The sequence below is a fragment of the Aythya ferina genome (genome assembly GCF_964211825.1).
Source record: "Aythya ferina genome assembly, chromosome: 4".
NCBI classification, from domain to species: Eukaryota; Metazoa; Chordata; class Aves; order Anseriformes; family Anatidae; genus Aythya; species Aythya ferina.
The window spans coordinates 69791105-69819029 of NC_140300.1; the positions used below are offsets into that span (position 1 = coordinate 69791105).

The following is a 27925-nucleotide window of genomic DNA, read 5'->3' on the forward strand; positions in this document are numbered from 1 at the left end:
TGCAACAAGTCTTTTAACCATTTGGAAGGACGGGCACTAGCTAACACTAAGAAATTTCTCTTTCACAGAGCTCAGTCATCATCTAATAAAACTTCATTCCCTGATAGATATTACTTTTTTTTTTTTTTTTTTTTGCAATCTTTTACAGTATTTTCTTATTCCTGTTTCCAAGAGGCAACCAGTATGATCTCTTTAAAATTTACATGGAGAGGGATGACAATCGCTGGAGAAATCACTTATACCTGAACTTGCAGTTATGAGTGTAAAGGGTGCTCAGGAAACTGAGAAAGCAAATAGATCAAGAAAAAAGGGACAGCAGCTTCAGAAAGAAATAATAAAAGTGTGTTTCATCAGTGTGTTGAACATGAGAGCCTGTATAAGGAGTGAGCGGTGTGTACACGTTGACTTTCACGCATGCTGGATCTCCGTCAGTTCTGATCACCACGAGGAAAAAAAAACAAGTTGCAACCTATTACTGGGGCAGCTGAAGGAACGCCACAAGTAAGTCAGAGATGAAACGGGAACCAAACGCAGTAAGAAAGGTTTATTCGTCGTGCACACGAAAGACGCCGGGGTACCGACTGCGGGCGCTCATGAGGACAGCAAGTACCACCCCGGGGTGCTCTGCGGGCTGCACCACTCATGACAAGCGCCGAGCGGCCGCCACCCGCCCGTGCACTTCCCCAGCGCCCCGCAGAGGCCACCGCGGGCCGGCGGCGTCCCCCGGCGGGGCGGAGGCGATGACGGAGCGCCGGGAGCCGCGTCCCGCTGCTCGGCTGGACGAGGAGCTGCAGGCCCTGGGGTAAGCAGCGGGGGGCCGGCCGCGAAATGGCGGCCCCCCGGCCCGCGGGGCGGCGGAGGGGCGAGGGGCGCCCCGCGCAAAATGGCGGCGGCGGGGTGGGGTGGGGTGGGGTAGGGTGGGGGGCAGCGCGGGGGTGGCAGTGCCCGATTGGGTGACAAAGCGTGGGGTTAAGAAAAAAAAACTTTATTAATAAAAAGTGGAGTTAGAAACGCTGTGGTTTGTGCTAATGAGCCCGCTTGGAGGGGCTTGGTACCCTGTTGGGTGATGGGGTCCAAGAGAGCAACAGGTGTACAGAGGATGCTGGCACACAGCAGGTGGGGAATAAATCCTAATTAGAAAAATCCAGAGTGCAGGCAGGTGCTTCAAATATAACCAGGGGGTTACAGCTCTTCCAGGGTGGTGCGGAGCTGTGTCGGTTAAGACCTCTGCATCAGGAAGACGCTGCTTTTTGTGTTGGTGTCCCCATGTAGGACCAGGGGATGAAGTTTTTCTGGCCAGCAGTTTACTCCCCTCAAGCCTGGAGCCCGTCCTCTGGGCATCCTCAGCCCCAGTGGGCAGCCTGGCTTGGACCCTGGCCACCCCAACTCCACACCTTGCTGGGCACCTTGGGCTTTGGCAGCAAGAGGAGTGGGCGGTGGACAGCCGCCAGCCCTCTGGAAGGTGCCCTCTTTGCCCCAAAACAAAGCCCCAGGAGCAAAAGGAAGGCTGCAGGTTGCCACAGACCCCGCTCCCTCCTTGCTGCTGGCAGTCTGACATGTCTCACCCATTTTGTCTGCTCTAGCTAGTTTTGGTTTTTACACCGGGAAGGCTTGCGTTGCTTTTTCCACGGGCAGCGTTGCTGTAGATAGGATAAATGGGGGCTGGTGGAGCAGCAGAGGTGGCAACCATAAAGCCAGGGAGGGAAGGGGCTGTGGTAGCAAACTGGAGGGGAGACAAAGCAGAAAAAAAAAAGACAAGTGATGATATTGAAAAAGCAAACAGGCTCTGGTGTCATCTCTGCATTCAAAAAGAAGAAAAAAGCAAAACTTCTGCTTGCTGGGTACTTACGGATGGGGTAAAATAACTATTTATTTTAGGGATTAATTCACTTAGTGAAGAGGTTGGAATACGAAGGCCTGGAATTACTATCTCCATACAGCTAATAAGTTTGCATATTTGGAAGCACCTATTAATGAAGTGCCTTGTTAGCAAAGCATCTAACTTGCAAAATGAAGTAAAGTCACTTTTGCAATGGTAGCCAGAGTGGGCATTATCTGCTTTCCCTGTACAATTGTAAGATTACTCTCATCCTAAAAAAAAGGCTACAGGAAAAAAAATAAATAATAAAAAAGTGAGTTTCAGCTGCTGCAGAAAACATGATTCCAGGTTGCCAGACTTTCATTTATTTAGACTATTTTAGACTATATGGCCTGAGCTGATCTATGCCAGTGACCTATGCTCATAAATGACTTTGCTGGTGGGCAAGAAGTTCATCCTATGATCCCATAGGACTGTAGTCTGCTTGGGTACAAGTGAGAATGGAAGACTGCAAATGAGAAAGCTACCAAGATGTTTTTTTAAACCTGTAGCCTCTTTATTTTATTTCTGCTTTAGGGACAAGATGTAAACTTCTCACCCTACTCCAAAATACTACGCGTTTCCTTCAGGGCAGTGTGTTGAATTAAATGAACTAAAGCTCAATAAGCAATGCCAAACAAAGACTCCCTTCAAATCATTAAATAAAGCACTTATTTTTTTTGGGGGTAGTACTAAGTCCACTTTTTTTTTTCTTTTTCTTTTTTTTCCTAAAGAGGAAAAAATTTGTCACACACCAAACGTGCTGGTGGCATGGTCTAAAAGATTTCTTAATGTAAATACTTTTTTCAGTTGTAAGAAGTAAACATGTCACTCCCCAGCCCATAACATCCAATTCTCAGCCACCACAACTTTTTTCCCTTAACCTTAGTCCCTGGTGCTATGGCAGTGATGAGTTTCCCTTACACCCAGTGTAGCATCTTGAACAGCTGAGCCCCAATTCTGGTGAGGAATATATGTCATTGCCATAGTAAAGACCAACAGAGAAAAAGCTCATTCAAATGAGGAGCAACTTTGACATTCACATGGCTTTGGGAAAAAGTGAAACACATTATTTTACAGCTTCTGCTTTGCTGTGCAAAAATCAAAGAAGTTGGAGAAGGTTTGAAGAAGTGTGAAATGGGAAGCACTTTTTTTAACTTTTAAGGGAAAGGAGATTGGTACCAGAATAATTTAAGAGTTTACCAGGTTAGCTGGTTATCAAAATGGAAAGTTGACAACAGGGCAGTTGGGTGTACAGTACAAAACCTATCAGACACTCTGCTAGGTTTGGAGGACCTGGTATTCACTGAGCTTGTCTAGATTAATGCTCCTGTAATTACACTGTAATTAGTGCATTGTTAAGAGCAATGCAGAAGGGAGAAGGAAAAAAAAAAATCAATATACTCAAACCCCATCGTTATTTTGCTCCTGCTAGAGGTGTATCACCCATCACCAAAAATAAATAAATAAATAAAATAAAAATAAAGAAATGAGATTTTAACAATCCAAATTGTTATCAGGGACAATCATAGGCACTGAGAGGTCTAGGCATATCTAAAACTGTTTATTAGATTGGGTAGTAGTTTTGCAAAGCCTCGGTATTTATAAAGAAGAACTTTCTAGCCCTTTACATCATAGCAAGTGTGATGGATTTGGCTTTTTGTTGTTATTTTAAACAATTTATTTCGGTCGCTCAGTCTGTGGGAAGATGGAGGCTTGTTTATTTGAAGCCATCTAAACTATTTGATAGGGTCGGTGGTCAGGCAGTCAAGAGTTCAAAGTGGCCATCCAGAACCCTGTCAGCTCCGTTGTCGGGGTGTTTATAGATGTAACTAATGCTGAATGCATAGGAAGACCAAAACCAGAACAGAAGTTAAAAACATTCATTAATTTTTTATCTAAATGTTCCAAAAATATTTGAAAGGGAGCCTTGAAGTTTGTCAAAAGAGACATATCTTGGTTTAAAGGAAAAGGAAACTGAATTAAGGTTCTTCTCTCAAGAGCTCTCTGGCTCTTCCTGGAGTCAGCACTTTTTCCAGTTGCATTTTTTGCTGTTACTCTTGCTAAAAGGACAGCCTGAGTACTGCAGAGTGAAACTCCAGTAGCCGATCACGGATCATGTCAGTTTGGGGAACTCCACGCTGTGGTTCTTTTATTTGCGCAAGTGATGAGAATGTGGAATATCTTGTCATCTCAAGTAATTACAGACTGATTTGGTAATGCACCCTTGTTCCCAACATAATACAGCTTAGGCAACGCTGATTTATTTTCTGTCTTTGAGAGGCGAAAGGAATGTGGGAAGAGGAGCCAGGTTTTTGTAGCGTTCTTCCCTTCGTAGCTCCAGCGTTGTCATCTCTTGTAGCACAGTTTTTATGTTTCTCCTGCTCCAGGATTGACAATATAGTGACAAACAGTGTTTGTAAGACAGAATAAGTCTAAGCATGAGCAACTTCATGCTTAGTTTTAGTAAGAGAAAAGAAATCAGACCACAGACATGAATCAGACTATGATAACATTTGGTTCTGCGATGAGGAACTGATATGACCAGGGCAGAGGAAATGGTCAGAATATTTTTTTTTCTCCATCTATATCTCTAATGTAAACAAGGTCAAAATTAACTCAGCAAGAAAGTGGGCCAAAGAAATGTGTGAAGCACAGAACAAAGTCAGTTGAGAAAAGGAGGAGAGAAAATGGAAGTGAGAAGCAGAAGCTGAACTAGTGAAAGCCTGCAGATAGAAGATGTGAATTTTAAGGTTGGATGAACTGAAGCCACTTCCTTATATTTCTATTTTTTAATTAATGTTCCTATGAGGTGGCACCCTTGTATTCCAGCAAAATACTTTCCATGGGTGTGTGCTTGACTGTGACACATTGAAACTTAGTGTTTCGGTGTGACACATTGAAAGGATGTCTATTAAATACCATTTTGGTTGTCTGCCACCCATAATTCCTCTCTTAACATTTTCACCCTTTTGTAGGGTCTCGAGCTCTGTCAACTCGTGCAAACATTGCCAGATCATTGCTTTCACTGACGTGACATACAAGGAGCCCTTCATGATGGTGATAGGTAATATTGCTAGGGTTTCTGAATAGGAAAAAGAAATGGACATGTCTGATTTTGAAGTTGCTAATATGCAGCATGCAGAGACTAGAAAAACCAGCGAGGCCATTTTGTAGAGTCATTTTCGGGGTACATGCACATGAAGAGCATCATGTCCAGCCAAAGGAGATAAATCAAGCACTGCAGTACACTACTTCTTTAAACTAAGGACTGGAATACATCTTTGAGGCTAGTATATAATTTCAAAATATAAAGTAATTGAACTTGCTGTGGTAGAAGATACCTTTTATACATAAAAAGGTGCAAAACAGGCCAAGATCTATCAACACCACCATAACAACAAACAGCAACCAGGGTAAATAGCTGCTCTGAATAATTTAGGAATGAAGTCCTACTGAGAGCACTTCTAGACCGTCTCCCCTTGACGTGTATCTCTGTTCCCTTTCAGAGCTGGATGAGAGGTGACCTAGTTTGTGGCGTTTCTGCTTGGCTCCTGCAGCTCAGGCAGCCACAGTGCTGTCTGCAGGGTCGCTCGCCCACGGAGAGCAAGCAGTAGTGCACCTACTGCAGCAGGGGAGGGAGCTTCAGCTGAAATTCAGCTGAATATTGAGACTCTCCTTCCCGTTTCAGAGAAGGAACTTGAAATTGCCTGAGCGTTTACAGAAGTGACCCAAAAGTACGAAGAGTATCTGACTCAATCCAGGCTGTAACTACCTGGGAACATAATCTGATAAGGACGCAAAATATAAGCCCTACTGCATTTTTCTGATAGCGAGGCGTACTTCAGAGTTAAGCATCGCTTCAGACATGAGAAGCAAACGACAGTCAAAACTTGCTGTGCTCTGTGCAGCTGCTAGCTACCTGTTGTTTTTCTGAAGAGAAGCGAGCTTTGCTGCTGGACATGAAGCAGTTGCATATAGAAATGTCTGAGAAGAGGATTAGCCACGTCTCTCAGCACTTATCCTTATGCCAACCATGGATTTTGTGTTTCTTGTGTATTCCAATACAATACTAATAGAAAGTTAATCCATCTGATGCCAACTGCAGTTTTATTCACCAGCCCCATGGGTGGAAAAGAAACATTTTGGAAAAATACCCATACCATTTCTTTGCCAATGGCATTATTGGAAATGGCAGATTGACATGCCTGATCTGTAGGGGACCTAGACATGATGTTTCAGTAGCATTTTTCTTTGAAGTATTTTGGCTTATTAAAGAACAAATGCATGCTTTGGGGATGCTGTTCTTACCTGAAGAGGGAGCTTCCCACCCCAAACACTGCTGTGGTGAGAGATCTACTCATTAGATTAGATTAGATTAGAGAGATCTACGCATTAACTACACAGAGATCTTCAAAAAATAAGTAAGTTTTCATGTCAAAGTGCCCTATCCTGGGCCTGTACCGACTGGCGTATCTCTAATGGCACAGATGGCTGGTACAGATGTGGTTTGTGGTGTGTCAGCCACCACGGGGAAGTCCCACGGGTGCGCAGATCCTGAGGAGAAGGCCGTGTGCTGTGACGGCTTTTGGCTTCCTGGGGCAGCGTCCCTCTTCTGCCCACTCCTCATCGTAACAGTGACAACAGCAGAGCCCGTCCTGTGCTGTCACTGATGAAATCTCATCTAAAGGGTGGTCTGATTTCTGAAAAAGTGTTATTTTCCAGAGAGAAACAAAGGTAATGTCAGTATCATGTGTGCCTGCCTTAAGACATGCTGTCGATGGGCCCATCCTCCTGAAGAGCAGGAGGAATAGCATTGTGGAGCATACAGGAGTTTTGATAGGAGAAATAAAGTAACTGAGAAAAACAAACAAACAAAACACCTCCCAGAAGTTTGTACTTGAAACATGAGCACATGCAAGGCCAAGGGCAGAAGAGGCTCAGAGGCAGGGAAGGACTTTTCTCTCTTTCCCCCCATATTCTTCAGAGAGGTCTGTGTCAGGAGTCCCAGACAATTTCTGCTCTCCTGGTGATTTTCAGTCTGGCACGTGTCAGAGTACTGAGCATATTTCCAGAATTTTTGCAGTAAATGCAAGCTCTTTAAGTTATGTCAAATAGAGCTGACTTTTCGAAGGACCTTTAGGGAGATCCCAATATGTAAGGCTGTCGTTCAAAATGAAAATGTGGACCAGATAATTCAGCTTTTTGAAGTAGAGCTTCCTAATGACCTCAGATAGATGGGTAGTTGTAGTGTCTTTCAACTTGAACTAATGTATTGATTTAAGGAGTCAGGGAAGTAGATACAATATCTTTTCTATCTACAGTTTCCTCTTCCAGTTATCACTCAGAAGAACAAAACTTAAGGTAAGGGTGGTGGCCCTTTATAACGTGCTGCTGAATGAGCCACGTCTCCCCTCCTTGATACCCACAAAGACTGAGCTTCAGGCTGCTATCTTAAAAGTTCATTTGGTATCAGTCGGCATACAACAGCTAATTCATCAAATTACCATGATTGTATTTATTTTTTAATGCTGCATTTTGACTGCAAATTTCAAGGAACTGCCTTCAAGATTTTTTTCCAAAAAAGAAAAAAAAAAAAAAAGGATTTCTTCCCCCCCCCCCGAAAAATACTTAAATTCAATTGAAGTGCATCTAGCAGTATCCAACTACAAGGTCTTTAGGGTTTCTTTTTAGCCTTGTTTACTTTTATTTGTGTCATCAGATAGACTGGGTGAGGAGATCAGAAGGACCTTCAGACATTTCCATGGGTGTGTATTTACTGGTGGTCCGCGTTCAAATGCTAATTTTTCCATGGGATTTTTAAATGGGACCTGCTTTTATGTTATTGAAACGAATTTTGAATGACCATTTTCAGAGTGGAATAGCCAAGTAACCTGGCAGTTGTTACTGACTGAGCCATCTGTGACAACAGAGGGGAAAAAATAGCTGTGTAACGCAGCCACTTTGGCAGTGAAAGCTGCATTATTGCTTCACATTCACTTCTATTTTTTAAGCTGAACAAGATGACCGTGGTAATATTTGAGGGATTTTTGTCTGAGATAGCATATTTATGTGAGAAGAGTGGTGCAACCTTTGCAGCTGATTTAAATATCCACTTTATGCCAAAGTTACTTTCCCAAGTGCTCCCCCCAGGCTCTGCTACCATAGGGGAAGAATTTCATTAGTTGCTCTTGTGTGTGAAGAGGTTTAAGCTGAACATTTTATGAACTTAGGTGACATCTGTTTTAAAATCCAAATAAAAGGCTTTTTGGAAATAAGGTAACAGCACGCTTATGAGCAACCTCAAACCGAACATGCCTTCTTTATGAAAATGACCACTTTTTTGACGTTTTCTGAATATATTTCTTTTGCACAGACGTGAAAGAAAAGGCATGATGACACATCCTACCCAAAACACAGCGTTGTCTTCTCAGCTGTAGATCCAGCCAACCCTGCAAGCTGCTGTGATCCTCATCCCATCAGAACAGATCTGACCTTTGACTGTTACTTGGGCAGTTAATCCCAAAGCAGATTGTGGCTGACAGGTGTTTCAGAGGATGACACTTTGATCTTTAAATACTCATTATTTTATTCGACTGTGTAGATGGTCCACAGAGCACGTCCTAGAGCCAAAGCAGCGATACTCTGCCTGTATTGAGTTTCACGTGGAACTTGTCTTGCACAGGGTTAACAGTCTGAGGTCTCTCATAAAGCAATTTGTCAACCAGCTGGCCTTTCAAGTAGGCAGCCAGCTAAATTCAGAGTTAAAACTTTGTGGGAGATGCCAAGTTCAGTGGCAACTTGTGATGAACAGATAAGGAGAAAGAGTGTATAGTCTTCAGCTTGAAGACTGTCGTGATACAAATTCCAGAAAATGCTGTGATCCAACCTTCTGCTGTCAAACAAATTAAATTTCAATAGCTGAAATAGTTATGGACTTTGACCCCAAAACTACAGGCACACACTAAGAGCCTTCTTTAGAGGAAGGGGAAGGAGAAACAGCACCGCCCCCATACAAAGGAGGGGAGAAGTACCAGTGACCCTGTATTCTCTCCTTCTTCTGCACCAGAAGTCCTGGTGTGTGTATATAGCCATTTTCCTATCTGCATACAGCATCTCTTACGGGGTTGGCACTCCAGCCTTTTATAGCTGTGGTCCTTTTTCTGTCTTCAGTCTGGGGAATATTTTTAATGACATCCTTTTCTGTTGAAACAAATCAGGTGTTTCTATCTTGACTCATTCTGGGCAGAAACGAGGCTGTGAACAGCATTTCGTGGTCTTCATCGCAGGATTTTTTTCCACAGAATTCCATGTGGATTCCTTGTGGATTGTTTTTGTGTTGAAAAATTAATGAATATTCACTGAATTTAAATGCAGCAAGTGTTCAGAGACATCACTGCATTCCTCAGACTACACATGGCCAAGCAGCAGTGATGGTAATATTGTCTAAATTTTCTTATCAAATTCTGTTGGTTAACCTTGCTCCTTCCCTCTGCTCCGTCCTCCAAAAAAGGTCATGCTTCAAATTAAAAATTGAAGTTTGGGCGAATCTGCTAAATTGCAGATTGTAGCAGTGCAGGGTGAACTGAGTTGTGAGAAATACTGAGTTTGGGAGGAGATTTTTATTTTAAAGTGCTGTGTGTTTGCCCCAAAAGAGAAACTATACCCAAGTGTGTAGATACAGCAGGAAGTACAGATTCTGAAATTAGAGAAGGAATCCTGCATACCCCCTGGAATTGCTTTCACCTTCTAAGAATAGGTCTGGATATTTCTGGTTGCTTACACACGTAGAATTTGCAGGCTTCTTAGAAAGATTGAGCAAGCTATCAACTGTAAATTGTGGAAGAACACATTTTCATTATTAAAACAAAAATGATTTTCTGAGCTTGTCAAAAGGAGGTTCCTTAAGAGGCCGAGTTTTGAGCAATCTGTGTGAGCCTGTGAGAAGAATAATGTCAAATTGTAGCAGTGTTAGTCACAGGGCTTCCTTTTTCTCGTAACTCAGCTCCATAACTCTGCAGAAGCTGTTAACTAAGAGCAGAGGGAATGATGCTTTAACCCCTTTTGTCTTCCCAGGTGGTATCATGATAATCTTACCCGACACGCAGCAGAAGCCCTGCTTCTTTCCAACGGGCAGGATGGAAGCTATCTCTTGAGGAAGAGTAATGAAAGGGAAGATTTGTATTCCCTCTCAGTAAGGTAAGGTACAGACAGAAGTGAGTTCATCTACTGCTGCATAACTGGCATTTTTCAGTCTTCACTTGCTCTGTGTTTGCATCTCATGCCTTGATATGACCTTTAGATTTCTTTCTAAGGCCCAGACTATTTGAATATATATTCCTAATGACGTAATCCTGTTGAATGACACTCTATTAGAATTAAAAAAAAAAAAAACCATCAAATGTAGTATCTGTTCTTATCAGTCTCTAGTGAACATTTAAGCTATTGCATTCATGCTCATTTCTGCCTCAGATTGAGCCTCTGAACCACAGCTCAGCTGAATCACAGTAACTTTTTAAGCCAAAGTCACTCTAATAGATACAAGGGTGCTAGTTATTCATGACCCTGGCAGGTAGGAACAGAGCATTCTCCCTTGAAATTGTGACTTTCTATGTGTAGTACAAGGAGCTTTTATGACTTGGGAGTGTAGTCACTCAGAACCAGAGGAAAGTGCACTTTGCCCATGTCCTGATCCCCTGAGGTGTAAAAAGTAAATATCAGCTGTGTCGCTGACTTCTGATAGAAGACACTGGAGCAAGCATGACTGTACACACACTGCTCAAGTTATTCCTGCTATAGACAGCCATTTATAGAGGGAGCTTGAAGGGTGACAGACTGAGGTCTGAAGCTGATGTTACAGAACAGATATTCAGAGTAGGAATGTCTGAATTGAGTGCAAGTGTTGGAAAGGAGAATGGTAGCATGTGTGTATAACAGCCTGCCTTAAAGAAGTAATTTCAGCAGAACCTGTATCTTGCTAGTTAGTATTTTTTGACTGTAAAATGCAACCAAACATTATTTGGAATAATCTACCCCAGTTTAAAAAAAATAATCATGAAACTAGTTTTCAAAGGCACTCAGGAAACAACTCATCATAACAAAATGAAATTTAAGTAGTTGTTCTAATTTGAAATGGAAGCTAAAGTGTTAATGAAAATATATTTGCCATTTTAACAAATTCTAGGCTTATGACACCTAGAAAAGTCTACTTCAGGCCAGTTCCAATCTTCTTCTACTCATCTTTTGACATAAAAGTCACTTAGTACATCCCTGTATGTATGGGGTGTTCCAGACCTGAGCCTGAAGCTTGGTCTTTTACTCTGTTACATCAGTTTTGTGGTGGTACAACTCCCTTGAAATACTTATATTGATTTTAAAATGCTTCATTTATCCATTTTCTACTCTAAGTTTTCCTTTGCATTTTTTGACTAATACTAAAACTTCATTTTGGAAGAAGTAATTCATTTTTGTTCTGATTTATTTCGTTCTGATTTATTTTGTAGAGTTATTTTGGAAGTTATAGCTGCCATTTTCTTCTCTCCTAAAATTATTTCTACAGCTTCTACTTTACTTTCTGCCTCTGAAGAAACTTCACCAGTCGTTATAGTAATTTGTGAAAGGAAACCGTGCTCAAACGTCCCTTGGGGTTTTAACTGACAGCTGTAAGAAGAACAGGGAGAGAGACTACATGCTGCCTGACACTCCCTTCCCCAGCTAAATTAGCCAACCCTAGAAAGGAACAATGAAATAGAGTAGAAGTTACTCTCATTGCAACATGGTATTTATTGTGAAATTAAATGAAAAGATAAGAACTGTCATTATAGCAAACGGCTGTAGTGGCTATTTGGTAGATAGAGCCTCTGCACTTGACTTGCATGTTTTGTATCTGAGCTGTAGGGCAAAGCATGTAAAGGGTTGACAGAGGCATGTTCTACGATATCATGTCCTGAGTACTGTTCAGTCTCCTGTGGAAGTGGCAATAAACAACAGAAAAGGCAAATCCCTTTCTTCTGCAAAATTTGTCTGTGTATTTGCTACATACAGTTTCCCTGAGCCAGATTTTTCTCCGAACTCCTTTGGATGCTGGTAATATTAACAGAAGTAACTTTTTCAGAGAAGAGATACTCGCTCTAAGTGCTTCACTGACTTCTGAAGTCAAAATAAGTACCCATCCAGGAAGTGAGGCCTTGCACACTTCTCTAAATATCACCAGCTTTCATAAACAAATAATGTTGCTTCCCTGACAGGAAAAGGACCCTGGCTCTTGTTTGACAGCACCCACTGTCAGCTCCACAAAGGAGCCCTTTGCCTGAGGACAGAGACAAAGCAGACAAATTTTAAAGCCTTAGTTGTCTGAAGTTAGGCTTAATAGGGGTGCAAAAAGGATGCAGCCTACGACTGAAAAAGCAACAAAGTGTTTTCGGTGAGATTGGGATGACACATGAAAAGTAAGGTACATTGAGTGATACGGGCACAGCATCATGACCAAAGCCAGATGAACGAAGAGTGTCATCCTGCTTTGACAGAAGGCTGGAAACCTTGTTTATAAGTCTTTTTTCTTATTGGCAACAATAATTAGTTTAACTTACCTGGCCTTTCTAGGCTCTCACTATCCCTCATCTGTAAAGCAGCAATTAAATTTCCTTAATAAATCCGATTCCCAGATGTGTTGACTATTAGCACCTGTTAGTAATAGCAGCATTATTACTGCCAGGACAATGATTTTCAGCCTATGATCTGATTTCCTGTAGTGGAAGCTGTTGCTTAGGGATTTTACATGCCAAATGCCCTTGGTATTTCTGCCTTGACAACTTTTCTTTTGTGTTTTAGGGGAAAAGATTCTGTGAAGCACTTCCATGTTGAACACACAGGAAGTTCATTCAAATTTGGATTTAACGAATTTGCTAGCTTGAAGGAATTAGTCATGCACTTTGCAAATCAGCCTTTAATTGGAAGTGAAACAGGTAAGGAGAGACGTATGTTTGTATCAACGTGCTTATAGTCAGGCTTCACACAGATCTGAGCCAAAGGAACTTTTGATATGTTAAAAGGTAGATCTATTGCTGAAGTGCTCCTCTTCAGAGATTTACGTTTGTGTTAACCTGAGGTATCCAAAATATGCCTCTTCAAAAACTCAAGTTATGATGAAGACAAACTACATGTAAACTTACTGGGTTTTTGCTATCTAGGGACACGAGCTCTTTTTGGCCTCCCAGAGAAGGCAGCATTTCAAAATATGCATGTAATGGGAGGAGCAGAACCTTCTGAAAAAAGGGCAAAACCAAAGCAGAGTTTTTTATAGTGAGGAAATAAGTGTTCATATATGGAGTTGAAATCCCCCAGTAAGAATAAGTAGAAAAAGGACCTGAAATTGTTTAGCTTCATAATTCCTCATCCAAACAAGCCTACAGTGATATGCTCCCCCTTTTTGTAGGAACTGTGCCCTGTATGACGTCTCCCTCTTTCTGTCTACAGCAGATCAGTCTGCTGATTTCATTTGCTATCACAGTGATTTGTGTGGCTTTTAAGAAAGGAGAAAAACACAGGCTTCTTCAGCAGCCAGCACACTGTCTGAATTAAGAGTCAAAACATTAAACTCTATTCCTACAAGTGAGATGAGCACTGCCAGACTTGAATCCCGCAACAAACAGCTGTGTGTTAGCATGAAAGTGACAGTTTTAACAATAAGCTGCAGATGTGAGTAGATGTAAGTAGAAGATGAGTCAAAACAGATAAGTGCCAAAAATTTTCATATCCTGCGTAGAAAGTGTATGTAAATAACTCTGAGTCGCATTGATCAGATATGCAAGTGACCAGTTAAATAATAGCTGCCACATGCAGTGGCTGTGATACATCACACAAATACACATCGGTGCTCTGTTAACAGAAGCAGATCACAGGCATTAAATTCAAGGGTCGCTTTGCAAAATATTTTACAAAGCAATGCAGTAGTAAACTCAGTATTGCATTTAGAACAGAGTTTCTGGTGGTACCTTTTGTGCCAATAAGCAGTTTTTCCTGTGAAGTCGGACATGCACCCACAGGCCTAGCTGTAAAGAGTTCAGATGACATAAAGCTTATATTTCCCCATTCCTTCAGTACATGTGTTGCAGACAGTAGAAATTCAGGCTCCGATGTTACGTGATCTCTGTGGACAGACTCAACAGTGCTGAAGGATGGGCTCACTTGTCGCCTTAAGGCCCCCGCATCAGATTCTGCTGGCTCTGTGAAGCCTCTTTGATTTATTTAAGTTGAACATGATACAGTGCAGGAAAAAAACACTTGAACATCCCATCAAAAAATCCTTTGCCTTTTTTTTTTACAATGGATAGCAGTAGAGAGGAAGAGAGAGCTGGCATTCAGACAACACTCCTTCAGATGCAGATGTTGAAACTCTCTGGGATGACAACCAATCTCTACTAGAATAGAGAGCAGGGGCTTACATCACTTACATCACCAGCCAGTTTATAACACAGCAAAGCGTGTACCTGTCCAAGCCATGGGCTGCCAGCTTCTCCAGGAGAATACAGAAGAGTATGTGATGGTTTCCTCTGTTTTCCATTGAAGTTTTGTCTCACTGGAGCTAATTGTGTGTCTGAAGAGCTACACCAGGCTCTTTGATCACTACTTGAACGTGGAGGGCTGCAGCAGTGGAGCACAGTGGATCTTTCGTACTGGGACAGCTGCAGGATTGTGCTCCAAGGCCAACAAACCTTGTCTTGCCACAGCTTCATTTGCCACTTCAGCTTGCTGCATGGATTAACATATTTTTCTGCAGTGTAATGTGTACACTTCCTCCTGAACTACAGATAATGAAAAGGAAGTTGAGGCTGTTGTGTTCTGTGAGATTGTTTCTTGAACAGGCAAGCTGAACCTATTTATTAATGCTGAAGAGAATATTTCCATATTTCTGTCTTTATTCAAAGGGACAAGGTCAAAACGTTATTCTTACCTGTTTTGTTTATCATTTTTTCCTTTATATTATTTTGAAAACATACAGAAACATAGAGTCATTACTCAGGCAAGAAAGCAAAAGCCATTCAAACCTAGCATTTCCAACAACGTGGCTAATTTATCTTCCTCCTTAGAAACAGATACTGTGCACAAACAGCAGAATCTTGCTGCAATACAGCCTTTACTAGTTCTTTTATGTGTTTGCCAAATGACTCTGTACAAGTATCTTTTGTGGAGAAGAAACATGGAGAGCTTACTAGAAAACGAGCATTGTGTGAAATGTTAAACTAGCCCTGCCAGTTCTGCCACGGGGATCTCCGTCTACGACGTACGTATGGTAATACTCAGAGCCTGTGCTGAGGAGTAGTTGCTGTAGGCTGGTGATGGGGTGTGTCTCAATTTCCTTTTTTTATGCACAGCATTTTCTTCCTGTAAGGTCAGAGAGAATTAAACTGATCATGACTTTTTACCTATTGCAAGCTGAACATAATGTATTTGCATACACCCATACATACACCCGTGCACAGATTTCAGTTGGCTACTTCAGCTGTCATGGTTCCACTTCCCTGTGCAGCTCTTCACATTACAAAACATAATTTAAGCCTCATTTCACATTTAAGTTGCTCAAATCACCTCTGGCTTTCAAGTCCTTCCTCCTCAACAGCTAACAATTCCAGCACGAAATGGAAATGCAGCAGCATGTGGTACTCTGCGACGTTGTTTTTAAACAAGGAGATTAGAAGGTAGAGCAGATCCTGTTTTGAGGAAGTTCTTCACCGTGGTGAATAGTGAGATGGATTCACTACTGTAAACACAGCTTTTTGCAGAAAATGGGAAAAAAAAAAAAAAAGAAAGAAAGAAAAAAAAAAAGAACTTATTTGGAGAATAAAGAATTGCTATAATCAAAATGTTACTAACTAGGAAGAACTATGGCAAAATAATAAAAGGTGATGGTAATGCAGGCTTACAGTTTTGAAGTCTATCTGACAGATTAAAGGATTTGTGCAGCATCCAAGTGGGGGGAGTTGGCAAAACCAGGACGATTTATGACCTCATATCTAATATAGCGTCCTGCCTACCCACCCAGCCTCATGCACAGGAAGGGAATATAATATGTCCTAGGGTGAACACCAGTAAGTTTAAAAGTTTTAGAGACACCATTTATTTACAATTTTCACAGATGCTTACAAACAGATGTGATAATGGCTGTAGTCATAACTTCATGCATGCCCTGAAAGAGATGCCTGTACTTTGAAGAAAGTCAACAGGCAAATCTTTGCTACTACTTAGAAGAACTGAAGAGGGTTTTCACGAAAAAATCCATACCAAGGGATATGTACAGGGATGAGGGAATGTATTTAAGCCAGATCCAGGTGCCCAAAAGTCATTGTTGAGTCTGTTTGAGCAACACAGTAGAGCCAAGATGGTGACACTGGGCAAGTAAATCCAGCAACAAGTGCGTTTCTGTAGCACGGGTGAATTCTTGTAGAAGACATCCTCCACAAAGTCTCAGCTATTCAAGTGGTGCAGATTTGAAATATTTGACCAGATTTATCAACATGAGAGAGCCATTATTCCTTTTCCATTTTTAAGAAAAGGTCGAGTTCACCATTCCACAAGCAGGCAGCTACCGCCAGTTATTTTCTAAGACCGTCTTGCCAAATTACTCACTCCTGCTCTTTTTCTCTCCAGGAACTTTAATTGTGTTGAAGCATCCCTATCCATGCAAAGTGGAGGAACCATCCATCTATGAGTCTGTCCGAGTTCACACGGCCATGCAGACGGGAAGGACAGAGAGTGATCTTGTTCCAAGTGCTCCCTCAGTAAGTCACATCTGGTGTGAGGGATGTTTGGTGGCCTGAGCTTAGTATGATTGCTGGAGCGAGCTGTGGAATAACACCAGTAATTCATCCACTTATGGGTTCTGAAATACAAGAAGTCTTTGCCAAACTAGGCAAAACAGATTTGCTAGGTACAGACAAAGCCATTGAGACCCTCAATGCTGTCAGTGGGAAAACATTGTCTGCAGCTGGTCTAGGTGAGTCTGGCCATCCAAACAAAGTACATAAGAGGGTTTTAGTTCTGCATTAGCTTCACTTTAAAATGCCACTTTATCACTAACATTACCAGGAATTAAAAAACAACACAGAAGACGAGCACTTCTCAAGTCTTTCTGACAAACCTGTCAGGCTGTATGCTACAATACCTTTGTCAGGTTGCACTCTAAGCCCTAGTTTTGGCAAACCTCCTTTACAGTCAGTGAGAAGTTCCTCTCTCCACAGGTGAGGGGAGGAGCACACAACAACTAAAACAAGTAATAGCTTCAGGATCTGTGACATTTAGTCTCACTCAGTGAGCATGAGGATTAATTGACAGGGAGCAGTGGACCTGATTAGACAGAAACTCATTGTTCATTATTTTAGTAGCCTTCTTGGTTTGGCAGAATTCTTTTTCTTAGTTAGCAAGACCCCTTCCTAACTGGAAGGAAGGAAGAGAGCACCTCTGACTTTCTAATTCACTTAAAAAGGAAGCTTTTGAAAACAAAACAAAACAAAACAAAAATTAATTAATTAAAAAGCCAGGCAGGAACACATTTGGAAAAGGAAACCCCAAACTGAAGTGTGGTACAACCAAATTAGTAGTAAGTGTATCTGTGTCCTGATAGGTACATTATTTGAAAGATTTTTTTTAGCATTTTCTCATTTGAATTTATTACTACTTGAGAATCATCTTATCTTACTCTATGGTAAGAAGGAAGATGGCTTACTATATTCTAACACAGACTTGCACCCAAAATAGAAAGAGCAATATGACAGAGGAGAGCCTCCACCCTTTCAGCCCTAGTAAAAAGCTGTGTCATGTTAGAAGCCATGCCTTGCTGGTGTGAGAAACAAGAGAGCATCTTCATATCCACTTGGGCCATCTGCTCTGACATCTGTGACTCACTTGGACAGTAATTAGAGACTTTAAATCCCTAGTAACTCATATCTAAGTGAGACAGGTGGTTTGTCCAGCACTGTATTGCTCAAAACACAGAGGAAAGTATATTAATAACTAACTCTTGAGAGTAAAAGAGGAAGAGTTGCATTAATACAGGCTTATTAAGTCCATGAAAGAAATGCTTTGTATCCTACAACTAACTATTCATGTCTGACTTCCACTTAGCCTTCAAAGAAACTTGGCTTGCATATAAAAGGCATTGTTTTTTCCAAGAGCAAATAGTAAGCAACTCTGCAAGAATCTGGTTTCTAGAGGTCAGCAGTCTCACATGAGGTCTCTACAGAAAGTTTCAGTGACTGAGAAATCACAGGCTCCTCAAGTCATTCATGGTACCAGTAAAACAGTTCAAAAACTAATTTTTCAGTAAGCACGTGGAATGTAACAGGTCTTTCCTCTAAAACATGTGGCTGCTTGAAAGAATAAATTTATTGAATTTCAACAGCGATTTTTGTGGGTAATTCCACTGTCTGGTAAACCCTGGGTACTTCTGGTTATAACATGCACAGGGACAGCCAACCAAGTGTACTAAATAAAAATGAAACATAACTGCAAGTATTTTGCTTCATTTGGCTGACAAGATGTAGGCCAGAGGCTTGAACAGGGAGGCACAGTGTAAGATTTTGCCTCTAGAGCCAGCACAGGTCCGTGTTTATCCCGGTGTTGGATCCAGCCTCACAAGGGGAGCAGGGCACATGGGATGAGGATAGTGCAAGCAGCGAGGGAAAGATTCCTGAGAATAGGCTGCTCCTCCACCTCATGGATGTAGGCAAAGAGGAGGACGTGGGAAATGGAAGCAGAGCTGTCTCTAACCCTGATCCCTTTCCTTCTCACTTCACAGCTTGGTACGAAAGAAGGCTATTTGATAAAACAAGGCAAAATAGTCAAGGTAAGAAAACCTCTTACTCCTTGCTTCTACTCTATAACCACACACACAATAGATAGTGAATGAAGAGCTGAAATGGCTCGGTTTCAATTCCCCTACAGAGAGGTGCAATTTGTGTTTTGCTTTCCCAAGAAGCGGTGTGCTAAATTCTCCCAAGGCAATTACCATCCATTCTTAATCTTTCAGAACTGGAAGACAAGGTGGTTTACTTTGCATAGGAACGAACTTAAATATTTCAAAGACCAGACAGTAAGTAGCCAACACCAGTTCCACTCTTCAAATCTCTGTAGAGGCAGCTGCAACCTCCTCCTACCTCTGGCTTCTTGCGTATCTATCACAGCTTACCAAGCTACAGCTTCCCATGCTGTCAGAGGGGTCAGACCTTTCAGTCAGAGTTTTGCTGATGACCTTAACGAGCAAGTTATTAAGTTTTACAGCTAGGAAACATCTCCTGTGCTCTGTCAGTCTTACCTCCTAGCTAGCGTTGCTCTTTACAGGGCATTTTTATTAGTGGCTTTCAAGCTACCAGCTCAGCTTTCACTGGTTAGTTTTGACATACAGCCTAGCGGAGAGCAGTGCTATTAAAATATTTCTGCAAATACCAGAAGTATGTTTTGCATTCCTTGATTTCATCCTTTGAGTTCAAAAGGTTGCACAGTTTAAATAAACTGCTTATTTAAAAAAAACCTCTTTGTTAGCACTCCACCTAGCACATAGTTTCACCTATTGCATCTGGGAAAATGTTCACCCTTTCTGTTGCTGTTCCATTTTCGTCTTAAACCGAGTAAAAATGCAGGTAGAGTTTCTCTACCCTTGCAAGACCTCCAGGGCGAGTTCCTCCAGAAGTGCAGCCAAATGGTTTACCTCTGCCCAGCCCTATTTCAAGGGCCTAACAGGTTTTAAAACAACAGCATGCACTTGCCCTCTCATCCTGAAATTCCCATTTATGAACAATGATGTAGTATTTGTGGGATTTGCCATCAGTGTTCCTTTCAGTTAAATCATGTTGAATTCAGCTTCCAGCGTAACATTTGTAAGGGAAGCACCCCACTTGCGGGAGCTGCTGAGGGTGTTTGAGCAGAGAGCAGCTGCCCTCTCACTTCAGCCACCTCTGATGAGGTGCTCAGCAGGGTGAAGTTTGAGAGAAACGAGTCAAAAGGACTCACACCTGGAGAGAAGGGAACTCTGAAGGGTGTGGGGCTGCAGTCACACGCATCACTGCATCCCCGCACCTTAGCACCTCCAGGCCTATCCCCTGAAAGCTAAACACACACAGCTTGAGCTCTCCTCATGCCCTTCTCCCTGCTCAGCTTCAGCCTTTCAGAGCACTTTGGAATTAATTAAATCTCCAGCAGCTGGCTAAGCCTGATAAGACTTACAACTATCTCCTTCTTGTGAGCCTCAGCTGGACACCTGATCTGTTACTGAAATTAATTTAATGTAATTTAATTTAATTCTGACTTCCTGCAGCAGCAGTTTGCTGTTTGTCCAGCTTTGAGCTTACTGCCCAGTATCTTACATTTATCTGCATTCATCTGACGTTAGCACCGACGTTGATTTTGCTAGTTTGGGTTTCCAGTGCTGTACCTGTTGCCCCCACACCCAGAGAAACCTGGAGCGTGTATAAGGGTCCACGTGCATCGAAGAGGAACTGAACTAGCCTTATATTCTGTTTCCATGTGCTCCCATTTTAAAACCACTTTATTTTCAAGGCCACAGAACCAATTCGGGCACTCGACTTAACGGAATGCTCAGCTGTGCAGTTTGACTATTCCCAAGAAAGAGTCAATTGTTTCTGGTAAGTCTCTGTTCTTTCCGCACCTTGCTGGGCAGGCCAAAATAGCCAAGGGTGTTAAATGTAGCCGCTGGGTGCCAGTGGCAAGAGGTTCTTTGGTTGGTGAGGAGGAAGAGGGTAGGCCTGTATATTGCGGGCACTTCTTTTCCTAATCCTTTAAGTGTGTATAATCACCACCTAGACTCATGGAGCTCGGCGAGGGAGGGCCCAGCTGCTGGTTCAGATATTGCTACAGGTCACACCGTAACTGCTTCTGTGCCTGAGTGTGGTTTGGGTGCATGTGGGCCGAGGCCAGCACGTCCCCGAGTACCCTGAGCTGGTGGAAGGGGATGGGGAGCAGGGTGTGGCCCTCACTATCCATGAAGAACTGGTTGGTGACCTGCTACGGCACTTGGATGTGCACAAGTCGATGGGGCCGGATGGGATCCACCCAAGGGTACTGAGGGAACTGGCAGAGGAGCTGGCCAAGCCACTGTCCATCATTTATCAGCAGTCCTGGCTATCGGGGGAGGTCCCAGCTGACTGGCGGCTAGCAAACGTGACGCCCATCTACAAGAAGGGCCGGAGGGCAGACCCGGGAAACTACAGGCCTGTCAGTTTGACCTCAGTGCCAGGAAAGCTCATGGAGCAGATCCTCCTGAGAGTCATCATGCAGCACTTGCAGGGCAAGCAGGCGATCAGGCCCAGTCAGCATGGGTTTATGAAAGGCAGGTCATGCCTGACGAACCTGATCTCCTTCTATGACAAAGTGACACGCTGGGTGGATGAGTGAAAGGCTGTGGATGTGGTCTACCTTGACTTCAGCAAGGCTTTTGACACCGTCTCCCACAGCATTCTCCTCAAGAAACTGGCTGCTCTTGGCTTGGACTGGCGCACGCTTCGTTGGGTTAGAAACTGGCTGGATAGCCGGGCCCAAAGAGTCGTGGTGAATGGAGCCAAGTCCAGTTGGAGGCCAGTCACTAGTGGCGTCCCCCAGGGCTCGGTGCTGGGGCCGGTCCTCTTTAATATCTTCATCGATGATCTGGACGAGGGCATCGAGTGCACCCTCAGTAAGTTCGCAGATGACACCAAGTTAGGTGCGTGTGTCGATCTGCTTGAGGGTAGGAAAGCTCTGCAGGAGGATCTGGATAGGCTGGACCGATGGGCTGAGGTCAACTGCATGAAGTTTAACAAGGCCAAGTGCCGGGTCCTGCACCTGGGGCGCAATAACCCCAAGCAGAGCTACAGGCTGGGAGAGGAATGGTTGGAGAGCTGCCAGGCAGAGAAGGACCTGGGAGTGATGGTGGACAGTCGGCTGAATATGAGCCAGCAGTGTGCTCAGGTGGCCAAGAAGGCCAACGGCATCCTGGCTTGTATCAGGAACAGTGTGGCCAGCAGGGCTAGGGAGGTGACCGTCCCCCTGTACTCAGCTCTGGTGAGGCCGCACCTCGAGTACTGTGTTCAGTTTTGGGCCCCTCGCTACAAGAAGGACATCGAGGTGCTTGAGTGGGTGCAGAGAAGGGCGACGAAGCTGGTGAGGGGCCTGGAGAACAAGTCCTACGAGGAGCGGCTGAGGGAGCTGGGCTTGTTCAGCCTGGAGAAGAGGAGGCTCAGGGGCGACCTTATCGCTCTTTTTAGGTACCTCAAGGGAGGCTGTAGCGAGGTGGGGGTTGGTCTGTTCTCCCACGTGCCTGGTGACAGGACGAGGGGGAATGGGCTTAAATTGAGCCAGGGGAGTTTTAGGTTGGATGTTAGGAAGAACTTCTTTACCGAAAGGGTTGTGAGGCACTGGGACAGGCTGCCCAGGGAAGTGGTGGAGTCACCATCCCTGGAAGTCTTTAAAAGACGTTTAGATGTAGAGCTTAGGGATATGGTTTAGTGGGGACTGCTAGCGTTAGGTCAGAGGTTGGACTCGATGATCTTGAGGTCTCTTCCAACCTAGAAATTCTGTGATTCTGTAAAAGGACTGTGAGCCACCGCTGGCTCACCTCTCAGCATCACTGCCCTGCTCTGTCGTAACATGCACACACAATATACAGGCCAGACGGGTTTGTTTTTTGGAGGACCCGCTGGTTGTTCCAGAAATTTAAGAAATATTTCTGATTGTTTGCTTACAGCCTGGTGTTCCCCCTAAGGACATACTACCTGTGCGCCAAAACCGGGATAGAAGCGGACGAGTGGATTAAAATCCTGCGATGGAAGCTGGTAAGGTGATGTGGTGCTAAGCGACTGCGCCTCGGGAAGCAGTGCCCTCGGTACTGCTGCAGTAAGCCCCAATATTACAGCCTGCTAGGAGCAGCGAGGGGTGCTTGCTCTGGCTTCCGGGCCAACTAGACCAAAATACGTAGTTTTCATGTAATGTACACGTCTGCAAACCCACTTTACATTTTTGGGATGCCCTTTGGATACTTGTTACAGAGGAGAAATGACTTCCATCTTCAAATGTGTCATGGTGTAGATAGTGGACGGTACTGAGCGTCAGCACAGACTGCGTGTGCTGGTCCTGAAGGAAGCAATGACACGACAACCTGAAGGCTTGACAATGTTACTTCCTTTAAAAAAAAAAAAATCAGTGTTTGGATTCATTTTTGCAGACAAATGGTAATGGGTTGTTCTTCTGTTCTAGTCGCAGATACGGAGGCAACTGGAGCAGCGTAACTCCGCCCTCAGCTCCTAGCTGCACCTCCAGCACCGCGCCCTGGGCAGCAGTCGCCTCTGTGCCAAAGGGAAAAGGCGCCTGGCTACGAGGGGACAGCTTCAAACGCCTGCCTGACTTGCGGAGGGCCTGTGCGCATGTGCCTGCCGCACGCAGATGTTTGCACACAAATTTTACAGCCCAGCGCTTCCAGGCTGTTGAGTCACGCGTGGAGACTGCTGCAAAATCACAGTCGATTTGGTACGTGCGATTTACGTCCGTGGTGCACACTTGGTTCAGACGCCCGCTAACTAGGCAGTCACTTCAAAACCCTGTGGTGATTCGGAGCACTCTTGAGAATTTACTGCAAGTTCCATCACTACTAACCCTCAGCAGCACGGTCTGTAACCTTGAGCCTGCTACTTAAAACCAGGCCTCCTGGAAACATTAAAGACTTATTTTGTATGGCCTGTTTAGGGCTTAAATCAAAAGAACAGAACTCATTACATTTCTGTAAATAATACCCAGATTACAATCCAAACAATTAAACCTAATATTTCAAGGCCCTTTTCAAGGTGATGGATAAGTAGCACTTCCAGTCAAATGTATTTTTGTACAGTTTAGATTTATCCCACAGCAATGGAACGCCACCTGCAGTTTGGTCCCTTGTGCTGTCCCTCTGAAAATGGGCTGTATTTTGTACGTTTCCCTCAGGCAGAGAATTCAGCACGCAGGACAGGAGGTTTTGTCCAGAGCTGTGTTCCAGAATTAAAGGTGCTGCTGAAACACCACCGCAAACCTCCCCTGCTGGGCATTGCTCATGCAGCAGGGCAACAGCGTTCAGCAGCTGCCTGTAATGTCAGAAACCTGAAGAGGGGGAAAACGCTGGAAGAAAAACAGAAAATGCAGCTTTGGGCATAGGAATAGTATTTTATTTCAACTTAGAAATTCAAAGTGTTTGTAAATATTTTTATACAGACTGTTTTCTGAATAAAACGTCACTATAAAACTACCACAGGTCTTCCGTATTTCTGTACCGTATTGCTAAAGCTCTGCAGAATACACCTGTCCTCCTTCCTGCTGTGAAGAATTCAGCTAATGCCCTGGCACCTCCAATTCAGCTACCAAGCTGTGGTGACTTTGCTTGTGGCTGGAAGCGCAGCCACCAGGTGGGATTTGGAGCTGAACGTCTCCCCTGAAGCCTTCATGAAGGAGAGAAGGGAGGAGGTGAAGGCACGGGATGGAGCCCTCGTGGTCTTACAAACACAGAACTTCTGCACCCAAGAACTTCTACACCCACACAGCCCAGCTGAGCGGAGTTTTCAGCCTGTAAACTCCTGGCACAACCAAGAGACCTGTTCCCGGCACAGAACAGCGTTACGGTGCAAAAGAAGAGCAGACCAGGCTCTGTCATTTAAAAATACTGATTTTTATTTATATTTACTTAGGAAAACCTAAGGGTGAATGAGCTGAGAGTGTCACCAGTGATGAACCCACACAAAACTAAGAGACATGAGAACTTCACAGACATATTACACACAGAACAAAAAAAAAAAAGAAGAAGTGAATCACTGCTCAGGTGCTTTTATGTGGGCAACAGGAAAGCCCCTTAAAGCAACACTTTTCATGGAAACAGCGTTCCTAAGGAAAGCAGGATGCAGCCGGCACCCAGGTTAGCGAGATTCTTTTACCGAAGCGTCACCACCGTCAGACAGATGGGGCATAGGCTGATTGTACTGATTGTACTGACACCAGCACGCCGGCCCTCGCAACGCTTTCAGCCACATCTCTGATGGCACCTGAGGACAAACCGCCACGCGCCTGGCTCCCGGTAAGGCAGGGGCCTGGGGGCCACGCGTCCGAGCCAGCAGCGCCTCACCGGCTGGGCTCAACTCCATGGGAGCTGCGTCGTGGCCCTTCCGGTACGGCGCGACGCGAGAAGCGTGGTCTAAAGTAACACCCACCGACAAGACACTAGCAGATCGTTTCAGATTCAGTACTATGTACAATTTACTCTTACTTAGTATACTAAGGAGCTGTGGTATTTCTTCCGAGACGTGTTATTTCACTGAGGGTCGTTGGATCTTCCTGCCCACCGGGCTGCAGAGGGATGCTGCGCTCCGGCTGTACCGCCGGGCTACGAAACCTCCACGACTTGCCTCAGTTCTTCAAACAGGGGCGTGAGCTCCTTCTCCAGGCTTACAATCAGCCCTGGGAAAAGAAGATAAATGTAAATCTCATCAGGTGGCGTAACGGAGATGCCCCTCTCCAAAACCTGCGGCTCCCTGCCCTGCCAGGTGACAGGAGGGGTTCCACTGGAGCTGTCTCCCTGCTGGGCAGCGCGTACCTGTGTTGGCGTTGCTGCTGGCGATGAAACTCACCACCAACGGCAAGCGGTTGAACTGCACCACCTGCAAGGAAAGACAGAGAGCGGTGTTCAGCAGCAGCGTTCACCTGATGGATGCCACAGTCACAAGCACCCGCGGGGCTTTCAGCGCAGTGCAGGAAGCTGCGGGGAAGGCCTGGCAATCCCCCCAGCTGAGTTCTCCGTGGGAACCACATCAACTCTCTAACAGGAGATGACAGGAGGGCTGGCAGGGCTGTTGTTTTGCAGTATGATTCAATATAGGAATGTTTTTTTCTTCCATTGATAGAGAATTTCAATCTTAAGCACACCAACTATCCAGTAGCGTCAAGAGAATCGCGGCAATGCACTCGTGTATGCGAACTAATTCATTCAACCATTTATCCTCCAAACAAAACAAGACACGAGGGGCTAAACAGCAGGCTGGCTTACTGCAGCCAAAACTTCAAGCTCTCAAGGCCACCAGAACAGAAGCGTGGTAGGTGACAGATTCCAGGACACAAATAACCAGTTTGTGGAAGTTATGAGTATTTCAAACCTTTCCTGAAGTCACATTTGCAGCAGCAAGATTAACTATGAAGCAGGCTGCTCGTGCTTATTTAACTGTAGGCATCACTAATTATAAAGAAATACCCTTTGCAAAAGAACATGAACCCTTCACAGCAGACTCTGCCACATCAGTAGAACCTGCTGCTTGTACCTGGTTGCTGCCTGTTCGGAAACTTCACCCTTTCCAACCAGTGACCGGTCTTCTCTTAAGTGTTTCTCAAAACTGAGAAGTTCAACAAACACTGCAGAAGTTTAGCTTAGTCAGCTTTAAGCAGTGTGACAAGGAAAACAGAAATAGCAGCCAAGTGGAAGCCTCACGTGCTTCAAACCACGCTCTCCCCCTTACTCAGAGGAACATAACGAGGAGCTCTAGTCGCTGAGAACAAGCCGTGCTGAGGTTACTTACCTGATACGTGTTGTAGTAACAGATGATGCTTTTGTTTTTAGAAAGTCCCAGTTTACTGCCCTGATCTGTCGCAAGGGCAAACGTGGACAAGAAGCCAGGTCGCAGGGCGTGTTCTGGAGCATTATCATTGGCAACTGGAACAGAACAGGAACACTTTTGCTTTTATACTCTGTGACTGCATCTTGAATCCTTGTCTTTCTCAGTGCCAAAAGCAGATCTGTGCACATGTAACACATCATCTCTGCCTCCGCAACAAGTACAGGAAAATCCTCAGGAGCAGCGCATTGCTCAGCGCTCTCTAAGTGACCTACAGTCGCTACACAGCGCCCTTCCCTGCCTGCCTCATCCCTCACAACGCACAGCCTGTGCCGGTGGCACTTCAGTTCCACATCCCGCACAGCCACGTGGTAAATGAAGAGATTAATGGCAAATTCCAGTCACCTGAATGGAAGTGTATGGAAACGTGCAAGCGCTGCTAGTTGCTTACATAATTTGGGACACAAAAAAAAAAAACAAACAACAAACCAATCAACCACCAACAAAAAACACTTGAATCTTTGTGTTCTTAAGTCATTTTGCCTGCGGTGTAAAAATGCCTGAAGCAAGGACTGCAGAGATATGATAGAAATGAGATGACTAAAAGATCGAGTATACTGTACGGTGTGTAAAAGGTGGATTGAGGTGCCCCTCAGCACCAACAGGGCCCAGATAAGCGCTCTGTGTCTCCAGGGGGTGACACGAAGATGTGAGCGCCTCACGCCACATCAACTCTATTCAGTAAAGAGGCACAAGAGGAAAGCTCCCCCAGCCTGCAGCTGCTGAGGGGAGCCTGGAGTAAGTTTAAACACCCGGGTAAGGAGCTTCTGAGGGAGAGGAGGCGCGAGCCGTTACCTTTGATGACGGGCACCCCGTCCCTGTCCGACACCACGATGGCGTGAAGGCCTTCCACGCTGCGGGACACGGCGTCAGAAACACAAAGATTACCACAAAAAAAGCGTATTTTTAACCAAAAATAGGGGAAGGGGGAGGAGAAACACCCTCAACATACCTGGGCAGCTTCTTGTAGAGGAACCTCTTCAGGTCCTGCGGGGACAGAGAGCGGCGTGACAGGACCGGCACCGCCACCCCCCCCCCCCAACCTTCCCTCACCGCCCCTCAACGGCCACCCCCAACGGCCCCAACGGCCCCAACGGCCGCCCCGCTTACGTCGGCCATGTTGGGCGGCCTCCCGGCGCTGCTGCCACCTCGGCCGGCCTGCGGGACGAGAGGCGGAGCGGTCAACGCCGCGCTCCTTCCCCCCCCCCCCCCTCAACCCCCCCGGCCCCGCCGCCGTGGTGCGCTCCCCTCACGGCACGGGCGGTGGCGGCCGGGCGGGACCACCGCGACCCGCGGGGGGGGCCGGGGCCACCCCGCCCTACCTGCCGCTCCCAGCGCCTCTGACGTGCTGGCGGCCGGGAGCGCCGCCCCGCTACGGGGAGGCGGCGGGGCCGAAAAGGGGCGG

The 27925-nt window shown here is 44.8% G+C and overlaps 2 protein-coding genes and 1 long non-coding RNA gene across 4 annotated transcripts; 1 reads left to right on the forward strand and 2 right to left on the reverse strand.

The window, feature by feature from the left end:
• Positions 1 to 24116, forward strand: DAPP1 (dual adaptor of phosphotyrosine and 3-phosphoinositides 1). 2 transcript variants are annotated; one of them, XM_084519408.1, is made up of 9 exons: positions 1 to 802; positions 9935 to 10057; positions 12689 to 12822; positions 16505 to 16635; positions 18651 to 18698; positions 18882 to 18944; positions 20408 to 20493; positions 22587 to 22674; positions 23096 to 24116. In XM_084519408.1, exons 1-9 carry the CDS (start codon positions 513 to 515, stop codon positions 23144 to 23146), a joined length of 1014 nt encoding a protein of 337 aa, XP_084375534.1. In that variant the 5' UTR covers positions 1 to 512; the 3' UTR covers positions 23147 to 24116. The 2 variants fall into 2 exon arrangements, with proteins under 2 accessions (XP_084375534.1, XP_084375535.1); XM_084519409.1 differs by lacking the exon at positions 18882 to 18944.
• LOC311436870 lies at positions 14188 to 16498 on the reverse strand. Its single transcript, XR_014693134.1, has 2 exons — positions 16139 to 16498; positions 14188 to 15629 (listed from the first exon to the last, which is right to left on the reverse strand). It is a non-coding gene; the product is annotated as an uncharacterized lncRNA (long non-coding RNA).
• LAMTOR3 (late endosomal/lysosomal adaptor, MAPK and MTOR activator 3) lies at positions 24015 to 27909 on the reverse strand. The gene is made up of 7 exons (XM_084519411.1): positions 27843 to 27909; positions 27631 to 27678; positions 27473 to 27507; positions 27316 to 27374; positions 26425 to 26558; positions 25452 to 25515; positions 24015 to 25315 (listed from the first exon to the last, which is right to left on the reverse strand). Exons 2-7 carry the CDS (start codon positions 27637 to 27639, stop codon positions 25242 to 25244), a joined length of 375 nt encoding a protein of 124 aa, XP_084375537.1. The 5' UTR covers positions 27640 to 27678; positions 27843 to 27909; the 3' UTR covers positions 24015 to 25241.
• Positions 27910 to 27925: the final 16 nt, after the last annotated feature.

What these genes read in the sequence shown, in the direction of transcription:
- LAMTOR3 (XM_084519411.1), bottom strand. An exon ending in CGGGGTGCCCGTCATCAAAG is followed by an intron (nt 26,559 to 27,315) that starts GTAACGGCTCGC and finishes GTTCTGTTCCAG; the next exon opens with TTGCCAATGATAATGCTCCA. An exon ending in CAGCAGCAACGCCAACACAG is followed by an intron (nt 25,316 to 25,451) that starts GTACGCGCTGCC and finishes TTCTTTTCCCAG; the next exon opens with GGCTGATTGTAAGCCTGGAG.
- DAPP1 (XM_084519408.1), top strand. Translation starts at nt 513, where the DNA reads ATGAAACGGGAACCAAACGCAGTAAGAAAGGTTTATTCGTCGTGCACA. An exon ending in TTGTTCCAAGTGCTCCCTCA is followed by an intron (nt 16,636 to 18,650) that starts GTAAGTCACATC and finishes CTCACTTCACAG; the next exon opens with CTTGGTACGAAAGAAGGCTA. An exon ending in GAAAGAGTCAATTGTTTCTG is followed by an intron (nt 20,494 to 22,586) that starts GTAAGTCTCTGT and finishes GTTTGCTTACAG; the next exon opens with CCTGGTGTTCCCCCTAAGGA.